Genomic DNA, 25313 nt, shown 5'->3' on the forward strand with positions numbered 1-25313 from the left:
TCTGTCCTCCCGCATGCACCTTACCTGCTATTATCTTTAGAAGAATGAGACTACAGTCTCATTCTTCTCAACATTTAACTTACATATATATATCTAAGTAGATATAAACTTAATTAACTTAACTGAAGATACTTACAGTTATATCTGAGAGTTATAACTTACAGTTATATCTGAGAGCTCTTATCAGTGCTGTGTTTTTTAGCACTCCTAACATCAAGTTTTAACACTGATGGAGGGGCTGAACTAAAGTCTTAGTTTAGACTTTCTCCTTGCTGCTTTGGAGTAACAGGCCAAGTGTTACTCCAAAGTCTGTGCTAGAAAGCGTCCCCCCAGCCCCAACAGAAAAATCCTGGAACAACCCCCAACTTGATCTGTCAGAGCTTCTTGTCTTGATATGTTTTCCTCCATTTGGCAGGACCTTAACAACATCAGCCTGAACAAGAGCACCCTCAGCATGACCAACTTGGCAGGTTCAAGTACGGCAAATGCTTCTCCAGAGTATAAATCACACTTCAACCACAACGACAGCAACAGCTACAGCAATAGCAGCAACTACAACAGTGACAACAGCCCTTCTCTGGTGCCCAATGGTGAAGGAAATTATTCCCGAGAGGTGCTGATGAACAGGGCAGTTGATGAACTTCCAGAAGGCGTGGATCCCACTAAAAAAGAGGTGACAGCATTGCTGGTTTGATGCCTTTGCAGCTTAACTGGGCACTTAGTCATTGGCTAAGTGCATTAGTACTTTAGACTAGTAAGTCCTTCATGCTCAAGGAGATACTAACTAGACACATAGATCTCATCAAAAAGTAAGAGCTTCACGAGAGAGGAAATTGTGGTAGTTTTACCGTGGCTTAAGTGTTTCTAATTTTTTAATGACAGAAAAATTCATTTTAAGTAGTCATTTAAAAAAATATTATTCTGATAGAATTTTATTTTGCAACCCAGCCTCTGTTCTTGGAGGGACAAAGGATCCAAAAGACAGTTCCCGCAGGACAGGGTGACACAGCTGAGAGTGAAGCTGGGATTTGCATTCTGCTTGGGCTGTAGGTGTTAGTTTTCATTTGAAACTCCTTCAGGAAGGGACCATTCTCTCTTCAAGTTGTTTTTTTTTTTCAGAAAGCTTGCATTTTGGCAAATCCCATCCAGGGACAGGGAGGAATGCCAGGTCTCAGATTTCTGATAAGCCCAAAGTTTTCAGCAACTTCTGTAGCTGAGTCCAAGCAAGCTGATGGGAGAGACACAAGGGGTTGATTCCCTCTACTGTCTACAACCAGTGTTTGACTGGTGCCTTGCCCCAACAGATCTCCTGGCAAAGGCCAACCTCATCAGCCAGAGAGCTGATCCACAGCTGGACCAGCAGCTCTGCCCCACGACAATGCCCATGGATGTATTTCAGCTGGGCTGTTCATGAGTGATATCTTCTGCCCAAAATGCCAGGGAAAATGCAACTTTTGTTTTCTATAGGGTCTTTCTCAGTATCAGTGATGAGCCTGCTATCTACAAACCTCTCTCTTTCCAACAGTGGGAGTGAACATTTCCAGTGGAATATCTGGGGGAAGGGACTGAGCAAGGGGGGGGGGGGGATGCTTTCACTGTGAATCACTGCCTAATAAACCACCCACAACCTTGGCTAGTAGAACTTCTCGCATGCACCAGGAATTGTCCTAGCCTCAGTGTGATTAGTGGAGGCCAAGTTCCAGCCAGAACATGCTAACCCTCAAAACCAGGTCATCCCTTTGGGCTGGTGGGCTTTTATTCCCCTGGTGCTTTGAGAAGTGGGATGAGGAACAGTTGCTGGGTTCCACTTCCCACCACAGGGACAGGAGCTGTTGGCCTGGAGTCAGAGGTCAGCGATGGCACAGTGAGGAGGGGATACAGCTGATTGAGGTGTCCCAGCCCCTGCAAAAGCCAAAGCTGACCTGTCCTTGCTCTCTCCTCCCGTGCAGTACTATCTCTCTGATGCTGATTTCTACGATATCTTTGGGAAGTCCAAGGACGAGTTCTACCAGATGCCCAAATGGAAGCAGCAGAACGAGAAGAAGCAGTATGGACTCTTCTAAGACCACAGGTGCCATCTGGCATCCAGTGACTCTGGGACCAAACCTTGCCTTCTTAGGAGCTGCAGGGAAGAAGTACAGGCATTTGCTCAATGAAACCAACCCAACCCCATCTCAATCAGGCCCATCTCAATGCAGTTATTCCAACGGCCACTGTTCAGGGGATGGCTCCTTTCTAACACAAACCCTGAATCCAAGGAGGCAAAATCTTTTGCAGGAATGACTTTGCAGGATGATTTTGCCTCTTTTTGACACCTTATTGCTGATAGCCATGAAGACAAGTGTGTGTCACACAATCGTATTGTAGCCTCTTCTTTCCTCTCCCTTTTGCAAATTGCCATGTGCACAAGGTCGTGATCTTCCTTCATTTGTAGAAGTTTAAAATTATGCAAGACAAAGGCCCCTTGCAGCTGCTACATGAATTCTGGATTGGGAGAGGAGGGGGAAGCCCTAGGAGGACAGAGGGGGAGCCTTGAGATAAGGAGAAAGGTAATGGAGTAGCCAGATATGTGATGGTATAGCCCATGGAGTGACACCAGACAGTTCTGACCCTTCTCACCTTGCAGAAAAGATATTCACCAAAGAACAGCAAGAAGCAGTTGTAGACTAAAATGCATTGCCCAGTGCAGGTAAAACAAACAAGAACCTGGCTTGGAAAAAAAACCCCACTTATTAAGAGCATATTTTTAGGTGATCTTTTTCAAAAGGATGATGAGACTAAGGGCTAGACACAGCTATTGTTGGGTTTGACTGCCAGACAAGACTGTATTTTCCTCTCATTCAGACAGCATCTCCAATCTCGCCTGTCCTCCCTGAGCACAATCAGGTGAACTTAAGAGTCCACCTGCCCACAGGCTTGGGGAAGCAGGGCGGGTTTGGGGTATGACCTGAGACAGAGTATGCCCCACTGAAGGTTTTATCAGAGCTCCATCTCCGTGATGAGAGCTCATTCTACACTGTGAGCTTAGCCTAACCAGGTAGGGCAGGGGGAAATATGAGCGATCAGTGACTAAGGGACACAACTATAAGCTAAAAGAGGAAACATGTATGTTTAAGAATTCAGAAGATGTGGGTTTGCAGCTTTACTCCATTTCCAACCTGATCAGTGATTGCTGATAAACAGCCAGCAGCAGCACTCTGAGTGTCTTTGATCAGCATGTGGGGCAGGATGGCAGTAGGTAAAAGCTTTGCAGGACCAGAGATCCTTCAAACACCTGGTCTTTAATAGAATTTGGATTTTTTTTGAAAAGTGAAAAACAAACCAAGGAGGTTTTGGACCCCATCTGTTCCCAAACACCATAGCCAGGACCATTTGTCCCCCCTATGCCCATATACCCTGCTCCTGAAACCCCACAATGCCCATGAAATGGACCTGCCCGAACCTTTGCAGGTGATGGGGTCTTCTGGATAGATCTGTGTGTTTAAGAATTGATAGTCATTTCAAATAAGCGACCACCCTATCATTACCTCCATGCTCCTGCCACCACTTGTCCAATTTCCACTTGCGGGTCCAGCCGGAAACCCACTGAATCCTGCACTCTACCCCATGCAGAATAAGGGTAAGAGTCAGAGACACAAATGAGCCAAATTACCTGCATGATTGCTCCTGATGTGTTCACACTAGATACATTCACTGCCCATTACCCCTATTTCAGTTGCTATTGCCACTGATGGAAGCAACAATATTTTCAGCACCCCTTTGCGGCATGCTCCTGCCAGCTCCCAAATTAACGAGTTGCATGTGCTTCTCCATAAGTGCCACCAATCAGCCCTGGGTGTGGGACTAATGATCACTAATAATCAAATGGAGATGAGCAGAGATAGAGTCAGGGTTTGGAGATCGGGCCAGTTTGCTACACATGGCTTTAATTCCTGCTGCCACAACGTTCACCAACACTTGAGAGAAGGGCTTCTGCCAGGACTTGGAAACCAGAATGGGATTTTACAGACAATAGAGCCTTCTGGTATTTGGACTTGTTGTAAACTGCTGCTGTTCTCCTCTCCTCATTGGGAGAGTTGTTTTTACTCTCTGCCTCTGATTTCTGAAGGAAGGATTCTCACCCACGTTCTCCTTTTCATGCCACTTACTGCTTTTGTTGTGGTGTCTAGAGGGCCATGTCCTATTTCTGCTGCTCTTTACAGCAGAGCTCTTCCTTATAATGGGGCTCCAGAAATTCCTAATCTACTCAGAGATGACATCCTATGATAACAGCATGGACCATGCTTCTTCTTTTGGGGAGAGAGGAGACCTTGCAGCATTATCTATCCTGCTCTGGTTCATTCCGTCTCCATTACAGCTACTTTCCGCCTGGCTCCAGTAGTTTTCCCCCAGCTGTGCCTACCCAATGAGGGATGTTCTCTTTTGCCACCGATCTTGCCTACTTTTATGTAAGTAAGTGCACAACAAGCAGAGAAACTCCTGGCCTCCCTGTGTTGTCTATATAAGCCCACTCTGGCCCTGGATAGTGTGGTCCTGCCCCACATCTCTCTCCACTCCCTGTCCCCACTTCTCTGGTGCTGATGACAGCAGCCAGCTGAAGGCTGGTTTAGCTCAATAATCCACTGAAGTCTAATCCTGCAACACCAAACCATGAATAATTTGCTCTCAGTCAGCTCAGCAGGTTAATCTGACTCACCCTGAGTTGGAATAAAGGATGCTCCTGCCTTGGCCTTCAAATGGGTCTCCTGATACAAATGCCCCATCCCAGAGGTGAGCTTAGAGAGAGCCCCTGGCACTGCAGGACACCCTGTTCAGCCTTTGTGGCTTCTGCCACTCTTGAACTCTTGGTTGTTAATTCAGTATGAACCTTTGAGTTGTGGGTATAATTCACATTTAATCTGGCAATGGTTTACAACATCATACAATATTGCAGTGAAGAGGAAACTTCAATGTGTCCGGCAAGGAAAACTGCAGCGTAAGAAACTCCAGGTAGGACTAAATGAAACCCAGTTTTGCTGTGGACCCAAGAACTACCAAATCCAGGCTATTCTGGACTCAGAAACAAGTGGGAAGTGGAATACATTTAAAGAGACATTAACCTCTTTGACAGCAGCCTGTCCTCTCCACCACCGGGCATGCAAAACCCCAGAAAGACTGATAGCTTGAAGAACTTAAGCAGGTCTTGTCTCCAACTTCATGTGTGCTGCATTCAAGTAAGACAAGGCAAATAGTGACAAGTAATTGGATTTTTCCAGATTGTTTTACTTTTAATATTCTAACATACTGTTAGTAACATAGTTGGCACTTCAAAATATATATTATTTTATTTCAACAATATGCCCTTAACTTTGTACTTGAAGAAAAATCACTTGTTGCCATAAATACTCTGTTGCTGTTCAAAACACTCTTGTCTGTCTGTGCTAGGTTACCTCTACAGTGCAAGTGGGACAGGCTAACATTTACAACAGCTCCTACCGCCACTTCCTCTGTGTTAAAAAATGACATTTTTTCTATAAAAACACAAATGAAGAAAGTTCTACTGCATTTTAAAAAAAGCCCTATGGTCAGTTGAGCGTATTTCCACTGACAGTGACAAAAGACATTCTCTGAGGTCCCTTTGAGCGGGTTTCGCTTTGGGTTAGAGGGAATTCTGCCGTTCGGCAGCTTCTTTCTCCTTCAGAGGAGCAGAGCGAGGCTGTGATTGCAAAGAGCCCTGGCCGAGAGCCAGCCACATAAGCAGAGTAGTGTTCATGCATTTTTCATTCTAATACAAAAGGGAAGCCACGTTATGTAACGTGGGCTTTGTAGTGCAGCTCTCTTTTTAAATCTGTAACAGGAAAAAGGGGAATTGAGTCCCCATTTAAGACTTCATATGGTGAAACACGGCTGACATCTGAAGCTGCAAGAAGTCACCTGGTATCTGGCCACTGATGTCAGCGGTAGGGTGGGTGTTTTCTTGCACACATGCTTTGTCCAGATGTCTGACCAAACCCAACCCAAGAGCTGTATTTTGCTAAAAAGGAGTTCCTATCCTCTCATTAAAAGCAAAATTTAAAAAATCATACACTAAGTGAACTAAAACCACAGCTGGATTGGTCAAACAGGTATAAAAGGATTAATCTCAACAGCAGCATCAGGATGTTTCCAGCACACAGAAGGAAGAAGGTTGATGGCTATCTCACATGAGGGGTCCTGTGGAGCACCATGGGCTGCTCCAGAGAACGTGCTGGGGATTCGACGGGACCCTGACATTGGCAGACTTCACATGCTGAATTCCTTCTACATCCATAACGAGGTTCACTGTGAAAGAGCTGAGATGCTAATCACAGTCCTCAATATTGATGTACACAAAAAGGGTGGAGGAGGAGTACGGGTCTCCATTCTTGGTTAGAAGATGGATGTGGCGGTAACCTGGAAGCAGAGAGACAGATGGAAAGTGGCCTTTAGTCCAGCTGGATAAATATTTGGTAACATTTGCCAAGACTCTGCAAAAACATCTCCCCTGTCTCAGAGCATTTTGCTCTCAGTACCCCACAGAACAGGTAGGTCTGAGAGGCATGGCTCTGAGCACTGGTAATGATGTATTGTGCCCAACGCCACTGGTGACAAGGGGCTCCCTTCCCCAGAGACAGGCTCACTCTTGTGAGGAACAGGGAATAGGGCCTTACCTTGCTTCAGACTGGTGAAGGGAAGGGTGTACTGCCCAATGAAGTCATTCTTGGTCGACATGTCAAAGTCTTCCACCACAAACCGGACCAGGGCAAGTGCAGGGATCTCTATGTCAAATGTAAACTCTTCATCCCATTTTGGGTTAAAGCCTGGGCAACATAGACAAGAATGATGGTCAGAGCTTTTCACAAACAAGGAAAGAAGCAAGAGATGCTCACAAGCAAGGATGGCAGCCAGAGATGCTTGCAAATGGATGGAGACTTTGCCTGACTGAAGTCAAAGGTCATAGCAGGGGCTGAGAGCATTGTTCCCAGCTCTGATACTGATTTCCTACCTGGTATTAATAAATCTTAGCTTAGGCTGCTCACTGCAGACCTCAGCATCACAGTCCCAGAAGGCAATGAGAAGCAGGAGGGAGGTGAACTCAGCTCTGCTCTACGTGCTGTCAGTGGCTGATACATGGATGTCTCTGGTTGCCACTGGACCACCTGCAAACTTTTGCAGCCCTAAACCAGAGAAGAGCAGAAAGAAGAACTGTGCCTTTGTGTTGTAACAGCCTCATTGAGTGCTGGAGTACATCCAACGGTCACTACACAGTGCCTCAGTTTCCCTATCTGCAAGAAAGGTTTATGATTACAAAAGCATCATCAAGTCTATGGACAAAATGTTTTATGTCTCCTCGTGTAAGGGCAGTGACTGAGACAGCCAGATGAGCCCTACTTCTGTTAGGATAAAGATCTTGTGGTCTGGACTCACAAAGCAAACAATACCAGAGACTGTCACATCAGGTGGGAGCTGAAGAACAAGCTCAATGCTCTCTCTCCAGGTCACAGTGGGTGCTCTCTGCAGTGTCCATAAACCACTCCCCAGAAACTAACAGGAGAGGACACCCTGTTTGAAACCCTCCTGGGATCAGCCCAAGAACAACAAAATCTCAGCTGTTCATAGAGGATTTGTAGTTGATTCTGCAGGAAGCAGGGATCTTTCAGATGGCCCTGAAGATGCTGAGATGGGCCTGTGGACAGTCCCATAGCAAAATACCCATGCTGGTGCAATTTATTTGGACTTTCATATGATTAAATTAATTGGACTGTTCAGAAAACACACATCTGCTCCTTACCCCCTTCATCTTTGGGGAAAAAACAGTGTTGCTGATTCCATGGGAGCAGAAATCATGAAAGCCAAGGGAAAGGCATCAGCCCTAGGACAGTAGTTTCACTGTATTGATCCTCTAGGAAGGACTTTCAACCCATCTCAGAACCTTGGTGGGATGCTCAGAGCTGCTGAGCCAGCAGGTTTCCACAACTTCTCGAGTTCCACAGCTGCTTTGCTATGACCTGGTCTGTGCTCACAGACCCTTCTTCAGTCCCACCAACACAGAATCATTGAATCATGGAATCATTATGTTGGAAAAGACCCTTGAGACTAAGTCCAACCATGAAACATCAAACCAGATGAACTGCTGATGCACAGTCACATATCTGAAACCTCAGCCCATGAAACTCAACCCCCTCACTGCAGCTGCCTCTTTCCAGCACTGATGTTTTAATTGTTTGATTCACTTTCATTGAGCATCACCCCAGTATCACTCCAGCCAGCCAGGGACTGGCTGTGGGGAAGGGTGTGCTGAGCAGCCCTAAAGAACAGGCCTGGCAGGTCTGAAACATTCCCTATGCAGCTTTCACTCGAGGCATTATAAAAATCATTGTAGGTAACGGAAATGACCATGAGCTTTAGGAGCCAGGCCAGATTTACTCAAACAGGAAAGAGGAAAAGGGAAACATTGTTGGCAGGGAGGAAAATATGCATTGGCTTTCTAGCACTTAGCTCTTACTGCACACGGAAGAGCAGTGTGTGTGTGTACCTGTGTTTGTCAGCAGGAGGGTAATGACTGATTTCTCAGATCCCTACTGCCTCACTCCTCTCCCAGGAGAGAGCTGAACTTGCCCTCTGCAAACTCAGAAGGCCCCAGTATTCACTGCAGAGAGAGAAATCCCCACTATGTTTGACTGAGGAGAAACGGCCCACAGGGAAGTGCCATGTCTGTGAGATCTCCGAGGTCAGTGGTGGGTAAGGCTTGAGCCAGGCTCCTTGGAGGTGGGAGCTTATGGCTTTCATCCCTCACGTGTAATATTGCTGTGATGTGTGTCAATTTGTGCCACTTCGAGCAAAAGAATGAGCAGATGCAGAGTCTCTGCCTTGTGAGGGGGCTCTGAGTTAAAGGAAATGTTCTCCTTTTGCACAGACTGTTATATATGAGAAGATGTCAAGTTTTCAAGGCTAAGGTTATTATTGCCATCTTCCACTACTCCCTTATAAAGAAGATAGAGCCATGCTCTTACAGATGTACAGCAAAAGCTTAATGCATAATAAGCACAAATTGCAATAGGGAAATTCCTGGTTAAGCATAGGGATATCTTATTTTATCATGAGGTCAGTCGAAAACGGGATCACTTGAGAGAGCCCAGACAGTCTGAGGAATCTCCATCCTTTGAGATACTCAAAATTCACCTGGGCAATGCTACGAACAACTTGAGTTATCATCTTTTGTGAGTTTGTGACACTGCCTAGTGTGGGGAGGCTTGGGTGCACCTGAGCAAGCCTGGCCACAGGGCAGCAGTCTTGGCAAGGAACACTTTGCTACATAAAATGAAAGGTTTACTGCCCCATGGGAGCACTGCATGGAACAAAACCCCTTACCATTGTTTTCAATGACTTTTGTCTGTTTCTTGTTGTTATCCTGTTGGACACCATGGATCTCTATCGTTACCTTAGGATCAACAATGGAGTTTTTGCTTTTGTTCACCTTGGGCAGCTGCTGACCAGAGATGATCTGTGGAAGAAACAGAGGAGGAGGTCAGGTCATCATTAGGAGAGGGGGCTCCCTGGCAAACTTCCTTCTCCTTCTCCAGGAGTGCAGGACCTGCTGCAACAAGCTGTTGCTGATCTTTCAGAGTGAGTGACATCCTTCAGATGAAGTTGTCATGAGCCAAAGCACCTTAGGAATATTGCTCCAGCCCAGCCAGCTGGCTATGGGACAGGCAATTTTCTAACTGTCCTCACAGTGATTAGATGATACTTGTAAACAACAGTGCTGACTGTTGACTGCATGTCTGCCTTATGTTTTTGTAATGACAGTGAATATTGTCATTAACCTCTCCTATTGCCAAACATTAAATATGTAAGTCCCTGAGTATGAAAGCCCATGCAGGGCTGAAGCAGAAACCCAGCAGTGGGAAATTAGCAGGGTTGGGATACAGCTGGCCAGGAGAAGGAGAAGGTATAACCTACATGCCCCCCCGAAGGTGGGTGCTACTGAGACAGTTTCCAACTTCTATTCTTACTTTAAGCAGAAGCTTCTTCTTTGTCCCCCATGTTCCTTCTGTGATGGATTTTGGATTGAATTTGGTTTGCTCATCCCGGAGGAATTCCGGCTTTAAGACATACCCAGAAAACCCATTGTCCTGGAATCGACCCTGGTAGACATCCATTTCTGTGCCTGCTGTCTGGAAATTTAGGGCAACTGCAACATAAATAGATAAATTCAGTCACTTTCAGATAAATCAGTGGTAATCTTTTTATACTAATTCTGCTCACATGAATTTGCACTTCATGGACATAAACATTTGCTTTTCCACACTTCAAAGAACAGTGGTAAACTCTGACCCTCACAGCCTGCTACCCCAGAGGACTTCCTGCAGAGATGTTAGAGGCAGGAGGAGCCATTACAGCCATCTCCTTTGTCCTCCTGCCTTCAACAGGATCAGAAAGTGTCCTATATTGAATTTATGTCACCTGGTTGAGCAACTGCACGTTTTAGATAAACCTATTTATTTCTGTGCTGAAGGAGTTATCACCTGCAGTGAAGCCAGGAAATCCTTCTCAGATCGTTTCTCTGAATACTTAGCCTCATTAGAAAACCTCCCTTCCACCCAGATATGCCTATTTTCATTTGCCATCCTGAGGGATGTTGATGCTTCTGTTGGTTAGACCACAGAGTTCCTCATGTTTGAACTCTTTGTGTAGAAGTACAGAAGCTGTGACCAAAATAGATATACAGAAAAGGCTCTCCTAACAGTTCTGAGGTGGGCTAGAAAATGGTGTATGAAAAGTCACTGAGCACTGACTGAAGAGCTGACCTCTCCCGGGGACCACTGAGCCTCTCTGCCTGCAAAGGGCTTGAGATCACACTTCTACATCAATTGAAGCCCCTCCATAGCCAGGCCATGGGTGAGCCAGCCTGGGTGATCCTCTCTGACATCCCACTTGCACCCACCGATCTGGCAGCCAACGTTCCACAAGTCAACGGGGTTGTAGTTGGAAGAATCTGTCCTCCAGCCTGCAGGGTAGATCCGGCTCAGGTGCCTGATGTTGTGATGAATAAAACTGGTTGCTATGGAAAAAAGTAGAAGAAAATGCCTCTTTTAGTGATGGCAGCTAATTTTGTCTCCTCTTGTTACAGAATCAGAGAATCATAGAATAGTTAGGGTTGGAAAGGACCTTAAGATCATCTAGTTCCAGCCCCCTGCCATGGGCAGGGACACCTCACACTAAACCATATCATCCAAGGCTCTGCCCAACCTGGTCTTGAACGCTGCCAGGGATGGAGCATTCACAGCTTCCCTGGGCAACCCATTCCAGTGCCTCACCACCCTAACAGGAAAGAATTTCCTCCTTATATCCAATCTAAACTTCTCCTGTTTATGTTTTAACCCATTACCCCTTGTCCTATTACTACAGTCCCTAATGAAAAGTCCATCCCCTGCATCCCTATAAGCCCCCTTCAGATACTGGAAGGCTGCTATGAGGTCTCCATGCAGCCTTCTCTTCTCCAGACTGAACAGTCCCAACTTCCTCAGCCGATCTTCACAGGGGATGTGCTCCAGTCCCCTGATCATTCTCGTGGCCCTCCTCTGGACTTGTTCCAACAGTTCCATGTCCTTTTTATGTTGAGGACACCAGAACTGCACACAGTACTCCAGGTGAGGTCTCACGAGAGCAGAGAAGAGGGGCAGGATCACCTCCTTCGACCTGGTAGTCACGCTCCTTTTGATGCAGCCCAGGATACGGTTGGCTTTCTGGGCTGCAAGCACACACTGAAGCTGGCTCATGTTCATTTTCTCATCGACCAGCACCCCCAAGTCCTTCTCCGCAGGGCTGCTCTGAATCTCTTCTCTGCCCAGCCTGTAGCTGTGCCTGGGATTGCTCTGACCCAGGTGTAGGACCTTGCACTTGGCATGGTTAAACTTCATGAGGTTGGCATCAGCCCACCTCACAAGCGTGTCAAGGTCCCTCTGGATGGCATTCCTTCCCTCCAGCGTATCAACCGAACCACACAGCTTGGTGTCATCGGCAAACTTGCTGAGGGCGCACTCAATCCCACTGTCCGTGTCAGCGACGAAGACGTTAAACAAGACCGGTCCCAACACTGATCCCTGAGGGACACCACTCGTTACTGGTCTCCAGCTGGACATTGAGCCATTGACCACAACTCTTTGTGTGCGGCCATCCAGCCAGTTCTTTATCCACCGAGTGGTCCATCCATCAAATTGATGTCTCTCCAATTTAGAGACAAGGATGTTGTGCGGGACAGCATCAGATGCTTTGCACAAGTCCAGGTAGATGACATCAACTGCTTTACCGCTGTCCATCAGTTCTGTAGCCCCGTCATAGAAGGTCACCAAATCGGTCAGGCAGGATTTCCCCTTAGTGAAGCCATGCTGGCTGTCACCAAGCACCTTGTTGTTTTTCATGTGCCTTAGCATGCCTTCCAGGAGAATCTGCTCCAAGATTTTGCCAGGCACAGAGGTGAGACTGACTGGTCTGTAATTGCACAGGTCATCCATTTTCCCCTTCTTGAAAATGGGGGTTATATTTCCCTTTTTCCAGTCGTCGGGAACTTCACCTGACTGCCATGATTTTTCAAATACGATGGACAGTGGCTTAGCAACTTCATTAGCCAGCTAAATTGTTGCTGCTTTACATATACTGCTCCTCTGCCTAGTGAGTTTAGCCAAATGTGAACTACCTGTATAAAAGTCTCTTCTTGGTAACATCCTCTATGATATTAAGTTATTCCCACTTTCTCAGTGACATGCATAACCAAAGAGATCATAACCCTTGTCTTTCAGGTTTGCTTTTCGTTGTGCTTAACCACTGTTCCTTTATAGGGGACTGGGACAAAGGATGGCCTTTTGCCAGGGCAGAACATACATACCAGACTCCTGGGCTAATTTCAGAGCTTTGCTCTCCGTGAATGACGACATCTCATAGAAAGCCCGAGGATGGCTGGGGTCCTCAAAGCCATTGAAATGGACACTCTTGCAGTAGACAACTGTATCTGACAGTTCCTTGGCCAGCTTCAAGGTGTCACTCTAAAAACAGGAGAGCAAGAGTTTCTGCAGTCATACTCAAAAATAATAATCACGTTTTGTCTAGGATGCCTGAGGCTTCTCTTCTCCACCATCTTCATATGAAAAGGGTGCATACTATCAACACTCAGTGCACACCTATGCAAAAAAAGGGTGGAAAAGGGGCAGGCTGCCCTTGCCATATGCCTTGCCCTGCATGGAGTTCTAATCCTGCCTCTCAGAGTACCACTTCCTCTCAGGCCCATCTTGGCCTGCGCAATAGTATTACTTACTTCCCAAGTGTTACTACCAAGAATATTTCATCTGGGCCATCCCTCCTTCTGCATTTATTTGCATGTTATTATATGAATGAGTATTTCAGCTTGACTATCACAACTCGCAAGTGATTAAGGCTACAAACACAGTAGCAACCAACCCAATTAGTCTGTAGTGGAGAGCTAAGAGAGGATTTCACACAACAGATGCTTTGCTGTCCCAGCACCGTTGTTGCATGATGCTCTCCATCTGGATTCTCTCCTTGTTGGTGGGATACTCTTTCTGCTGATCTCTGTGTGACCACTTGTATTTCAGCATCAGTGGTTGTCTCCACTTGCTAAACTTTACAACACTGGCTTAGCAATGAGTTTTCCCTATTGTCCTGGTCCCAACATGCAAACCTGGAAATAAGGGAAAGTGAAGGACGTTTTTGCCTCCACAGAGCTTGGGCTTTTTCCCCCTTGAACTAGGAATCTATTACAATGCTTTGATACCTCCTACTCCACAGCCACATTCACTGGTGCAAGAGTGAAGTGTTAGCCACCAGCTCCCATTAGAGGCAAGAAAAGAAAATGACAGACTTAAAAATTATACACATTGTTGACTACAGTTCAGAGAAAGACATAAGATCCTCAAAGAGTGAGCAAATCAGCAAAGGGAAGCATAGATCAGACCAGATCCAGAGGCAGTGTCAATCAGCTTTGCTGTCTGTGGGACTGAATGTATTTACATCTCCTATGAACCTGGTCGAGCGACCTACAGTCTGAAAAAATGAATGTCCACACATGAGGGAGTAAAATACTGGTGTAAAGGCCAACATTTTCTTGCCAAAATGGTAATTCCAATTTCTTTGGTTACCGAACACCCCTTCCCCATAGATCCATAGCTCTCCCTTCCCTCCTTCCTCCTGTTCAGAAACCCATGGCCTGTGAGGGTGCAGCTATGTCCCAAAACGTGGCTAGAAAAGCACTAGTCTCTGATAACAAACAAAGTCATAATGCTCCCATGACAAATAGGTTTCTGGAAATCAGACAGAGATGGATTGAATATATGCCCTTCCACTGCTTCCAGAAATGCTACCTGGGCTGTCCCAGCTGCAGGGTCCTCCAGCCACATTTTAAGGAAAGAAGCCAACCTTCATGCTTGGCTGGCTCTGCAGGATCTCTGCTTGTTCTTGGGACAGAGATCATTAAGGTGAGCACAGACCAGGATTCTTAGCTCCAGCTATTTCAACAATTCACCCTTACATATCCCCAGCTGAGTGGTCAAAACCACACTGAAAACTGTCTTAGCAGGGGACATATTAAAGTATATTTCAATTGTTTTGTTTTGTTTGGTTTTTTTTGTTTGTTTGGTTTAGGCATGGTACAAAATCCACCTATAAAGTTGTTTCCCAGCATGAGTCACGGGACAGGCTAACAAAACAGGATTTCCTGATGCACAGTTTCAGAGCCATTGCGATTGGCAAAGATCTTGTTCATAGCTTTTCTGTCTTTCCAGGTCTGCCCCTTTTCAAGACTTAGTTAATTCTTTTACTTACCTTCCCCTTCTGCTGTATCTCAGTCTTTACAGATTCATCTTCTATTTCAGCTGCTTCATCTTCATCAGAGACATCCTCTGCCTCCAGGTTGTTGTTCCCATTTGTTCCAGCAGGGTCCTCGTGTCTGCTCAGCTTTTTGCCTTTCACAAGAATCTTCCCTTTTAATTGCTGCACAAGGAAAAGTGTACAAAATAGCCGGTGATTAGAAAAGGTTCTGGCTCACCCTGAAGGAGCAAGGGTATAACAGCTCCTCAGCTGCAACTCCCGGGCTTTTTGGAGTTGCATCAGTCACTGGTGGTTACACAGGTAAATATAAGTCTCTATTTCCAGAGTTCTTGCCCTGCCTCTGGCCAGGCTCTGAGACCACAAGCCATGAGTTTGAAGACGCCAGATAGCCCACTGATCCCCCCCTGCTACACAGCTGACCCTCCCCTCAACTAGAAAACTACAATTGTTGTGCTGTTTAGAGGCAGTAAAAATACACCATTTTCAAAACTGAATGTGGCTCAGCAAGCAAGGCCAAGCCTGGAGGTCAGGGCTCATGGGAGCTATTCATGGCACTGTTCTGCCCCTCTGTGTGGCCCTGAATTTTAATCTACCCCAGCCTCTGCAATGTATGATTATAAACACATGCACAACTTGGAAATGATGACAGCCACACAGGGACTGAAGCAGCGCAGCCCTCTGCTCCACTAGGTATTTTAATGGGGGGAGAGGTATTCTGCCAAGCGGACATGGGATTTTAATATGGAAAGGATCTTGTCAGCATCCTAAGGTGACAGCCTAAGGAAGAGTTTCCAGACCTTTCCCAAAGATACCTCCTTTTCTGAAAAGGGCTTCTCCTGTGACTGCTACCATGGTACAGCACTAATCATAAGCAGCAGCATGTGCCAGCATAACACAGCTGGCTGCTGAGCCAATCCAAGGAGCATATTTGTTGTGCTGAGTCAACTCTCACCAGCCTCTGTTCAAAGTCCACAAAAAACCCTCAGGTGCAGAAACACATCAGCAGTGCATGGTTCCTCACAGACCACCATACCAGTGATGTATCTCTTGTGCAAGACCTAACTGTGGTAGGCTGAAGCCTGGAGAGGGCTGGCTGAACCCAAATGATGCAGCGGTGATGTTGGCAGCAGTGAGGAGTGCTGAGAGAAGGGTTACTGCCTGGGTGCAATCTCTAAGTGAGAGGATTATGCATTAAAATCAGGCGCACACCTCAACCCTGCAGCCTCCAGTGAGGTCAAGTGAGAGACTTGTTGCCACCTGGATGTGTTCAGTAGTCCTGGCTTTGAAGGGTGCTAGTACTCCAGAAAGAAGCAATCTCAGAATTAGCAAATATAGCCCTCAGTCTGTGTAGCATGTTCCACTTTTCTCTGCAACACCCTCTACTTGCCCTTTCCACAACAGCAAAAGCAACAAACCCCATCATTCTCAAATGACAGGGCTGTGGAAAACCAAGAACCTTTTATAAAGCAGCACAGACATTTTCAAAGAACACAATTCCCCCTTTGTGGGTGCAAGCAAATTGCATCACATCTTTACAGAGACCAGCCCAGCTCCTCATCACCCCAAAGCTCTGGACAAAGCTTGGTGTGAGCGGAAATTTGAAACTGGTACCTGAGGAATCAGCCAAGAGAATTTTAATTCAGCTAGCACAAATGACCTGCTTACTCTGGGGCTCTTTCCCTGTCACTCAAAAGCTACACAAAGGCAGCTGGAAGGAATGCACCAGTTAGTTACTGGGAATAAAAAGCCCAAAGGAGCATTCAGAGCATAGCAGCATCTTTCTGCCCATTCCCAGACAATCCTCCATCCTCCCAGCCCCTCAGCTCTCTTCCAGGCAGAGCTGTGACCCTCACAGCTCTTCACATCCATGGCTGCAAAATGAGTTGGCTCATCTTTAGAGTCTCAGGTCAGTCTGCTATTCATATGCCTCTTCCCACCCTCCTGCCTCAACATCCAGCTCTTCACTGTTCTTCTACAACACCTGCTGGAAGAAGGTGAAATCCAGTTCTGTGTGAGTTTTGAGGCTCCAGTCAACAATCCGAATGGACAAGACCAGAAGGATTGCACTGGGGACCTTGTCCTTCATAGGTGGCAGATATCATCCTGCTATGTAATATATTATCTGCCTCTGCTTTCTAGCATCCCATAATAAGTGCTACTGCCTTATCTCACAGCTCAAGAGTAGAGAACTAGAGACAAGGTATTTGGGGCAGATTGCTTGATTCTTAATTACCAGAAGGGATACTACCCTCTTTTAAGCTTCTCCGTGTTCTCCCCAGCTTCTCCACAGCATACCCATCAAGTGGGAGGTGTAATTTCCAGCACAGACCATCCTACATGGCTGAATACATCAGCAGTGAAGGCACAGCAACACAGCCTCCAGCTTGTCTCCTCACCACACCCCATACCAGGGCTCCCTGCAGTGGGTCCTCAATGCTGCAGAGGTTTAGTAACCCCTGTGCAGATAACCTCCACCAAGCCTACAAAGCAGAGCAGTCCATGTGCCACCTAACTCCAGAAGAGATGCATTAGCTTATTGGTATACAATGAGGGGTGAAATTCACCTCAAAATAAAGTATTTTCATCTCCATTTCCTGCTTTTCTATAGTAGCATTGCACTGAATTCACTCTGCAGAAGCTGCCAGTCCCAAACAGTCTTCTTTCATTTAATATGGGTGCTAGGAAGCGAAGTCCTAAATTTGAGTGCTTGTCTTCTTTAGCAAGGTTTTTAAATAAGCTGGTACAGGGAGACAAAAACACACATATGCACTTGTTCCATCTCTCTTGGTTCCTCTACATGTGATATTGTTTCTAGCCTGAGGCAAAAGACACTCAGCTCATCAGTGCTCCGTTGTGCTGATCCCTGAATTACCACTGCTATACTGGAACTGGTTTCTGAGCTGCATGGCTCAAAGTGATATTGAATGGGGACACTGGGCACAGCAATGGATGGGAGAGCTGGTGGGACAGTGCAGGTAAGGGGTGGCAGAGGCTCCTGCCACCACACTCCCAACTACGCAGGCTCATATCCCTAAGGGTCACCTACTGAGACAGGTCTGTTAAACCCAAAGCCACTGTCCAGGAACAAAAATCGGTAGGGGTTTCCAGATATGCCTGATATGCTGAATAGTTGCATGCAATGTCAAAAACTGTTTTAGTCTTGTTCCAGGGCTGGTCTTTGCAGCATTTCTAGCTAGAATGCAGGGACAGGGGGAATTAGCCCTGGCAGACCCCTGTAATCTCCAGATCAGGGATAGGGTAGAAAGACCTGCAACAAGCAATCAGCAGCAGAGACTACTGGATCAGTTCTTCCCTGACACGGCCTGGAGCTTTCATGTGGCTTTTAGCCGTTCATCCTACAAGCCCTGAATTTACTACTGGGATCTAAAGATAGCAGCTTGAGGGAGATATTTAGATGCTCTGTGTAGCCCAACACTGTTCCTGACTGGAGCCCAATAATGTGGTGCCCTGGGCTGTGACATGAATCGTTAGCATGAATCCAAACTGTGTCGATCTTCCTTTAACTACTGACACTGCCTTGATAACACAATCTGTGGCAAGCAATGCTTTGCCTGTTTTTATTTACAGCCTTTCAGCCTCAGAAAGATCCCACCTTTTTTCTAATATGAAAAATACTACATTGTCCCAGGCCTCCCCTTGTCAGCTTCACAAGGAAGTGGAAAATCCAAGAGGTTTTGGCTTCTTTTTTTTTTTTTTTCCCTTAATGTTTCAGCTTCAATGTATTTTCCACCAAAAAAAAAGAGCAGCAATTCAGCTCTTTGCATTCTCCTAGTTCACACAGCAGGAAGGCAGAAGAAAAGTAGCAGAAGGAAAAGGATAGATTTTGTTGCATTGGCAATTTTGCTCCCTTTAAACTAAAGGGATCAGTCCCTCTGATGGAGCGTATAAGCCCAAACCATTCCCTAAGGTAGATCTGGGCTGTTTTGTTCAAGCTGGGGCCACGTGTCCAATCTGGGCAGGAGAGGAGACAAGCACAGGAATGGGAAAAACATCTTTGGGAAGCTGGGGTTATTCCCTTACACACATATCACACATTTCTTTCCATGGTGTTTGTCCTTTCTTTGTTTCATTCCCCTGGTCACAAGGTAGTGTTCTGAAAAGCCACCAACAGCCTTCCTGATCCTGCACTAAGGATAAATAATAACCCAGGAGGTGACACTGAAGACTGATTTTTCCAACTTGGTAACAGCCTGCAGAGACCTGTCTCCATGCTGGGTGTATCCTCACCCTGGGAGAGTCACTTCTTAAATGTAGTCACCTTGCCTGTGTCAGTGCAAAGGTCGTGCTGAAGCAGCAGCATTAAAAGTTATGATTCATCCTAATTTATTGTACTGGTGCCCAGGGACCAACCCAGATCAGCTTCCCTGTGTGCTAGGCATTGTATCAAGTGATGCATGACAATCCCAAACAAAAGCAGAAAGAGAATCAGGGAGAGAGAGGATGAACAAATACAGAAGATATTTTGGGTGGATCATTTTCCTCTTCTCCCCTGATGGCTGCCAGCTTTATCCCACCCACAAACTCCTTCCAGCTCTGGCTAGGCATGCTCCTCCAAATTTTGGCAAATGATTTCTTTAGCAAACAAATGCAATTTAAAAGGAACTGCAGCTATCCACACAGAAACCCCTTTCTCCAAAGTGCTTAAGAGAAAAAGAGAACACAAACCCAAAGGGCGAAGAGATTAATGTTTCATTTTGGCTTCTGTTTTGGAAACTTTTTTTTCACATCAACATTCCATTTCCAATTTTTTTCTGATTGTCAGCTAATGACTTTATAATGGTGGTCCACTGTTAAGGGCTGTATACTTTCTTTGCCTTCAGCGTCCAAGCTCAGCTCCCAGCTTCGTGGCTGCCCTGATTCATGGCAATCAAAGGGGCATCTCTATGCAGCCTTCTGCCTCCCCTTGTTCTCCATGGACATCTTCATCCCCACCGCCCCACCAGGCCATTCTAAGTGGGAGAGCACTTCATGCTGTATAGATTTAGGCTACCCGTATGGGTAGTATCCGGTCTTGTTGGATTAAAACCACAGAAGCACCTTGTAGTCACTCCTTGTGGTGCTTATGTTCTCTGCACATGCAGCAACCTAACAGTGCTTCAGAAGAGTAGCCTGAAGATGGTCATATTCAGCTTTGGGGTGTGGGGAGAAGACACAAGACAGACTCTCAGGATTCAGCTCCCCTGGGAAAAAACCGAAAAGTAACCTCCTCATGGGATGAAGGGCATTCTTGGTAAAGGAACCAGGAATGTCCTCAGTGCTGCAGGAATATCTCCTCTGAGACCTTAGACAATAAACAAGGAGCAACCAGGCATTTTGTGGTTGATGTGCACAGACTACTTCTAGATATTCTTTATTCCACAGTTGCCCACAATTTCTGTTCCTCAGCAAACGCAGTTCCCACCCTCAGGCATATGGCCCACTACCTGGCACCTAGCAAGAAGACAGACCTCTCTCTTGTTCCACCCTCAGAAAGCAGAAAGTGCTAGAGTATCCTTGTTTACCTCTGGGGAGGGGAACTGGGATTTATTTCCATCAACTGGGGCAACCAAGAGCATGTCCTGCAGAATTGTCGTCATGTGCTGAGCCATCACCTTCTGCTGGTCGACACTGCAGTGGTTCTCCAGGGAGATGATGACAGGGTATGGTGAGGTCTACAATAAGACAGCAACATCCATCATCAGTGAACTCTGCAATTTCACCAGTCTATAGCAACTGATTTAAACCCCAGTGCTGTTTTCTCTGCGAGTGGGTCAACTGTAGGGTTTAGCATCCTATTAAAATGAGCATTTGTAAAAAATGGGCAACCTGTGCAGTAACGACCCAATGACAGGGCACCAGGCTGGGTCAGGATCCCTCCCACAGACTTTCTGGGGCAGTTTAATGAGGCTCCCTGTGCCTTCATTCTCCACTTGAACTGTGGGTCTGAGCACCTTCCTACATCAGAGGAAGGACTGGGAAGGGAGGGTTTGAAATCACTGGGGTTTCTCAAATTCTTAGGTGACATGAATCCTCCTTCCATTTGTGAATAGGCCTGATCTGGTTCCCTGTGGTCCCTCCTGGTCATTTTGTGTGATGAAGTTATTGGCATTGCCACTGCTTTATAGCCCCAAAGGAAAACTGATACTAGTAATGAGTGCACTCAAGGAAAATAGCAGAAAGCCCAGTGAGTCTGGACAGACCCAAGGTTTTTTTTCAAGGCTGCTGGCCCAGAACTGCCATACAAGATTCCAGACTTGCTCATTCCTTTTAAAGCAGAACAGAAGCAGACTTTCACATCAGTCCCTCCAAAACACATGCACATGGGTTCCTCTAAACTAACAACAGACCCTGAGACACCAAAACTACAGAAGTCATGGTCTTGTTTGCATTTCCCACCAAGGATGCTCAAGATATTGGGCATTATTTTTGTTGCACTGAGGTCCAGGATGCAGCTGTGCTGGTACAGATTCAAACTCGTCCTTGGATATAGTGCTCTGCATCTCCCCAAAACGGACTTCTGCAAAAAGCAGAAGGTGAATGCCCACAGAGAAGGATACATCTCGTACCCATGAGAAAAGCTAAGGTAAAGTCTTCATGGCTTATGTTCTCTGTTGGGAGGGCTGAGACCCACTACCAGTCTTGGACTGTGCAATATGAGAAATCTTAGGTGGTGCCTCATCCTTACTTTGAAAGCATAGTTCTTGATGGCCTTAATGACATCACTGAAGAGGATCTTGGAGGTGAGAGTGTAGCCATGATAAATGACAGGCTCTGAGTTAGGGCCATCCCAGCAATCCAGTTCCACACAGCGGCAGCCTTTGGTGAGGGCTCTGGAAACAAAGAAGGGACCTGGTTGGGTTCTAAACCTTTTGCTCCATCTCATGAGGGTGCATCAGGCACAGGTATTGCCTGTGAAGGCTGACAGGAATTTTAGGAAGCAAGGAAGAAAACAGGAGCTTGGAAAAACAGGAAAACAGATGGCAAAAGGATGGGACCAGGAGAGCTCAGAGTCAGCAAAGAGAGCCCAAGGTTGAGCAAGGAAAGCATAGCGGGATCTGAGAAAGGAGGTAATGTAAGTCCAAGGTAAGAATTATCCAAAGAAGAAGACATAGTGAGTGCCAGATGAGAAAGGGCACTCATGACTGTGCCCCAAGATTTTTCCCAAAGATAATGAAGAGAGAAAATCGAGAGTGCCTGCATTGGAAGAAAGACAGTAAGACATTCAGCCTTAGAAGCCAGTCAAGAAGCCTGGATGATGTGACTTCTTCAGCTAGGTCTAATAAGACATGAGAGATGAATCCTCAGAGCTGTCAGGGAGGCAGCTGTCTGAGCTCTACCACAGCTGGAGAGACTGCTGAGGGCCAGTTTCCCAAATTGAGTCTACAGACTGAATTTCTACTTGAAACTCCTGCCTCTACATATCCATATTTTCGTTTTAATTTACTTTCCACTGTAGGTTCCCCTTGTACAGACTTACCTAAGAGGTGACCCTGTCTTTTTCTACAGTTACTCCCTACACGTTTCAGTTAACACAACTCCCTTTAACTTATTGTAGTAAGAATCATAGAACAATTTGGGTTGTGGTGGACCTCAAAGCTCCTCAAGTTCCAACCCCCTGCCACAGGCAGTGACACCTTCCACTAGACCAGGTTGCTCAAAGCCCCGTCCAGCCTGGCCTTGGACACTGCCAGGGATGGAGCAGCCACAGCTTCTCTGGGCAACCTGTGCCAGAATCATGGGGTTTCTTGGTGTTTTTTTCAAGCAAAATATAATTTTGTAATTTTAAGATCCTGTAAGAGTAATTCAAGCAGCTACTGAAAGGCAACTTCTGACGTATTTCACTCCCTTCTCTTTTGAGCTTGTGACTCTAGACAGTTATTGTTCCCTAAGAATCATAGAAGCACTAAAGTCAGAACTGCAGTCATTAGTTTGCTTATAAGGAAACACTGTCTCACTTGGTAAAAATACAGGACACAGCAGAAGTAATGCAAGGTGGTTCCCACATGATTGTAGATATTTTAAACTACACCTAAATGTAGTAATTACACATCTAACAGTCAGGTGGACACCACACGGGCCCAGGAGAAACCCCGGTCAAAGTGCTTTGAAAAGCAGGGGATAGACAACCTGGCCTAGAAACAGCTTACCCTGATGTGAACATGGGACAACCCACATTACCTTGTCTCAAGGGGGACGATAGCTTCTCAGTCCTCTTGCACCTAGCAATATAGATGCACCCTACGTCTTCTACAAGAGAGGGGTCAACTACTCACACACAAATACACACACACAAATACACAATCTTTACCTGATATAGGCTTCTGTGCTGCTTGGACCTGTGAGCTGGTCTTCCATGAGATAGGTATTGTGTGAGGATGACACCAAGTAGTGACTGAGAGGTTGAGTCATATCCTGGTAAACTTTACGGTGGGAGGAGTTGAATATATTCCCATCATCGGACAGCAGGTACATCAGAAAACCATCTTTGGTCATGGCGTTACCCCTCTTGGCTGCCAGATAAATAGACAGAAAGCCCTACTGAAAATCCGATACCAGCCGGTGGTGCTTCCATCCTCACCATGATGCCTGCTGCTCTCCAGAGAATCTCAAAGGCAAAATGTGCTCCCTAGGCATTCAGCTAACAGTAAAGATATTGATGCTGTTCAGACAGTGATGACAGCTTCATCTGCCTGAACATGCTTTTAAAACTCCTTTACAAGCATGGCTTTACATGACATTTACTGTCCTTGATAACACCTTTAAAGTGTCAAAGACAGCCCTTACCTCACCTCCCTAGAGACCTACAGTATAAAAATCTCTGTTTGAGCACTTCAAGCTTCCTCCATGCCAACACAGAGAAGTTGTCAGATGTCTAAACACAGCCAGATAAATCGTGTCTAGATTATCTGATGAACACATGATTTGCAAAGAGTAAATGCAAAATTATCCAACTTTGTGGAGAAATTGAGATCTTCCCATCTTGAAGGACTGAGCTAGATCTCAGTCTAATCCCCAAGTCTGACATCTGCAAAGCACTGTGCTTCTCCTGAAGGTATACCTGGACAGTACAAAACCTATGATCCTGTGTTAATTTCTTGAACGTGTCCTCCAAGGTACTCCAGGTTGGTGACTCAGTTTCTGATCAGAAGACATTTCTGTGATTGCTCTCCTAAACAACTGTGACCTTGACCCTTTACTCAGGTATCACCCGATAGCTTTTCAGGTGTCCACATTCAAAAACATCTGCCTCCTTTCCTGCCTCTTGAGAACAGAAATACTGCTATATTCTTAACCTTGCAAATCCACGTGAGGTCTTGGCATTTGAATAAACCATCAGAGCCTTTCCCTCAGGAATTTCATCACCTCCTACCCAACTCTGTATCAACCCTGCTCCAGCAGCTCAGTGTACCCAAGTCAAAATAGAAAAGAAGTATTTCCCAGGCTCTTTTGTGCCCTCCTTTCTTACAGTTGCTAATGCTCCTCTAGAATACTGGTGTTTTAGAAGCAGCTGTGAGAAGAAAATGACACACATGGCTGCAGAGGAAAACAGCAGCAAAACAATTCATAGTTCATCACAAAAGCATGATTTTGAACCAAACCAGATAGGGTTTCCAACCTACCTCTTTCATTAGGCTCGTATCTCTGAATTAGGGCAGGGGCAGCAACAACAGCATCTTCTTCTTGCTGTGTCTCATAGAGAAACCTCACGAGGTTCTGGCAGGACATAAACCCTTCTGCATCTGAGTACTTTTGGAATATCTTGTCTATTTCTTTCCTCTCTGTCAGTATCTTGTAAAATTCCTCTATCTCATCATCCTCCAGAGCCTCTGTTTTGGACTTGTCACAGTGCTGTAAACGTAGAGGGGAGAAGGAGTGAAAACCTTCTTTCCTTCTGGCATATGCCAGCCGTAATCTGCACCAGGGCTACACAACGCAGAACACAAAATAATTGGAAACAGTTACTGGCCAGTGAATGAGAAGCAGTTGGTCATTGACAATGGTTCTCATTGACAAGGCCAACAGTCATATAACAGTTACAATTATCATTATTACTCATATTAACAGTGTGCTGAAAAGCATCAGGCATGGCCCATGACCTCAAGCTCTACTGCACTGTACACAGTTCAAACCATAAGTTAGGACAGCTCAAGACAATGTAAGTACAAATCAAAACTCAAGAGAAATGTGACTCTTGATCTCATGAGGTGGAGCAGTATAGGGAAACAACTCAAAGCATCTTAAACTACTGGTAGGGACTGTGGCCTAAAATCCAGTAAGTAAAGTAAATTGAGCTTTCCCCTTGACCTTAGTGGGTCTGAGCTCAGGCCTAGACTGTCAAAGCTAGTAGCAGGGCTGGTTGCAAAGATGGCATCTAAACCAACCTAAAAATACTGCTAAACATGTGTATGTTCAGGTATGAAAAAATCTCTCTTCCCATGGAAATTTTCCATTCTCATCCAAAACACATGAAG

At 45.9% G+C, this 25313-nt stretch overlaps 2 protein-coding genes across 5 annotated transcripts in view; one reads left to right on the forward strand and one right to left on the reverse strand.

Annotated features, from left to right (window-relative positions):
- The window catches only part of VILL (villin like), a 36443-nt gene extending 33250 nt beyond the window's left edge, over positions 1-3193 (forward strand). For both annotated transcript variants that reach the window (XM_061354795.1, XM_061354796.1), the window contains exons 19-20: positions 416-673; positions 1950-3193. In XM_061354795.1, the coding sequence (XP_061210779.1) occupies positions 416-673; positions 1950-2063 (372 nt within the window). In that variant the 3' untranslated portion in view covers positions 2064-3193. The remainder of the gene's footprint in view (positions 1-415; positions 674-1949) is intronic.
- A 2048-nt stretch (positions 3194-5241) lies between these two features.
- Positions 5242-25313, reverse strand: part of PLCD1 (phospholipase C delta 1) — a 53076-nt gene continuing 33004 nt past the window's right edge. For all 3 annotated transcript variants that reach the window (XM_061354799.1, XM_061354798.1, XM_061354800.1), the window contains 11 exons: positions 24462-24690; positions 23150-23351; positions 21527-21671; positions 20364-20513; positions 14836-15003; positions 12887-13043; positions 10946-11062; positions 10014-10192; positions 9370-9502; positions 6669-6818; positions 5242-6411 (listed from right to left, as the gene is read on the reverse strand). In XM_061354799.1, the coding sequence (XP_061210783.1) occupies positions 6320-6411; positions 6669-6818; positions 9370-9502; positions 10014-10192; positions 10946-11062; positions 12887-13043; positions 14836-15003; positions 20364-20513; positions 21527-21671; positions 23150-23351; positions 24462-24690 (1722 nt within the window). In that variant the 3' untranslated portion in view covers positions 5242-6319. The remainder of the gene's footprint in view (positions 6412-6668; positions 6819-9369; positions 9503-10013; positions 10193-10945; positions 11063-12886; positions 13044-14835; positions 15004-20363; positions 20514-21526; positions 21672-23149; positions 23352-24461; positions 24691-25313) is intronic.

This window comes from Neopsephotus bourkii, unplaced genomic scaffold, assembly GCF_033783945.1.
Source record: "Neopsephotus bourkii isolate Nb327-2 ecotype Australia unplaced genomic scaffold, CSIRO-AGI_Nbou_v1 NB_745, whole genome shotgun sequence".
NCBI lineage: Eukaryota > Metazoa > Chordata > Aves > Psittaciformes > Psittacidae > Neopsephotus > Neopsephotus bourkii.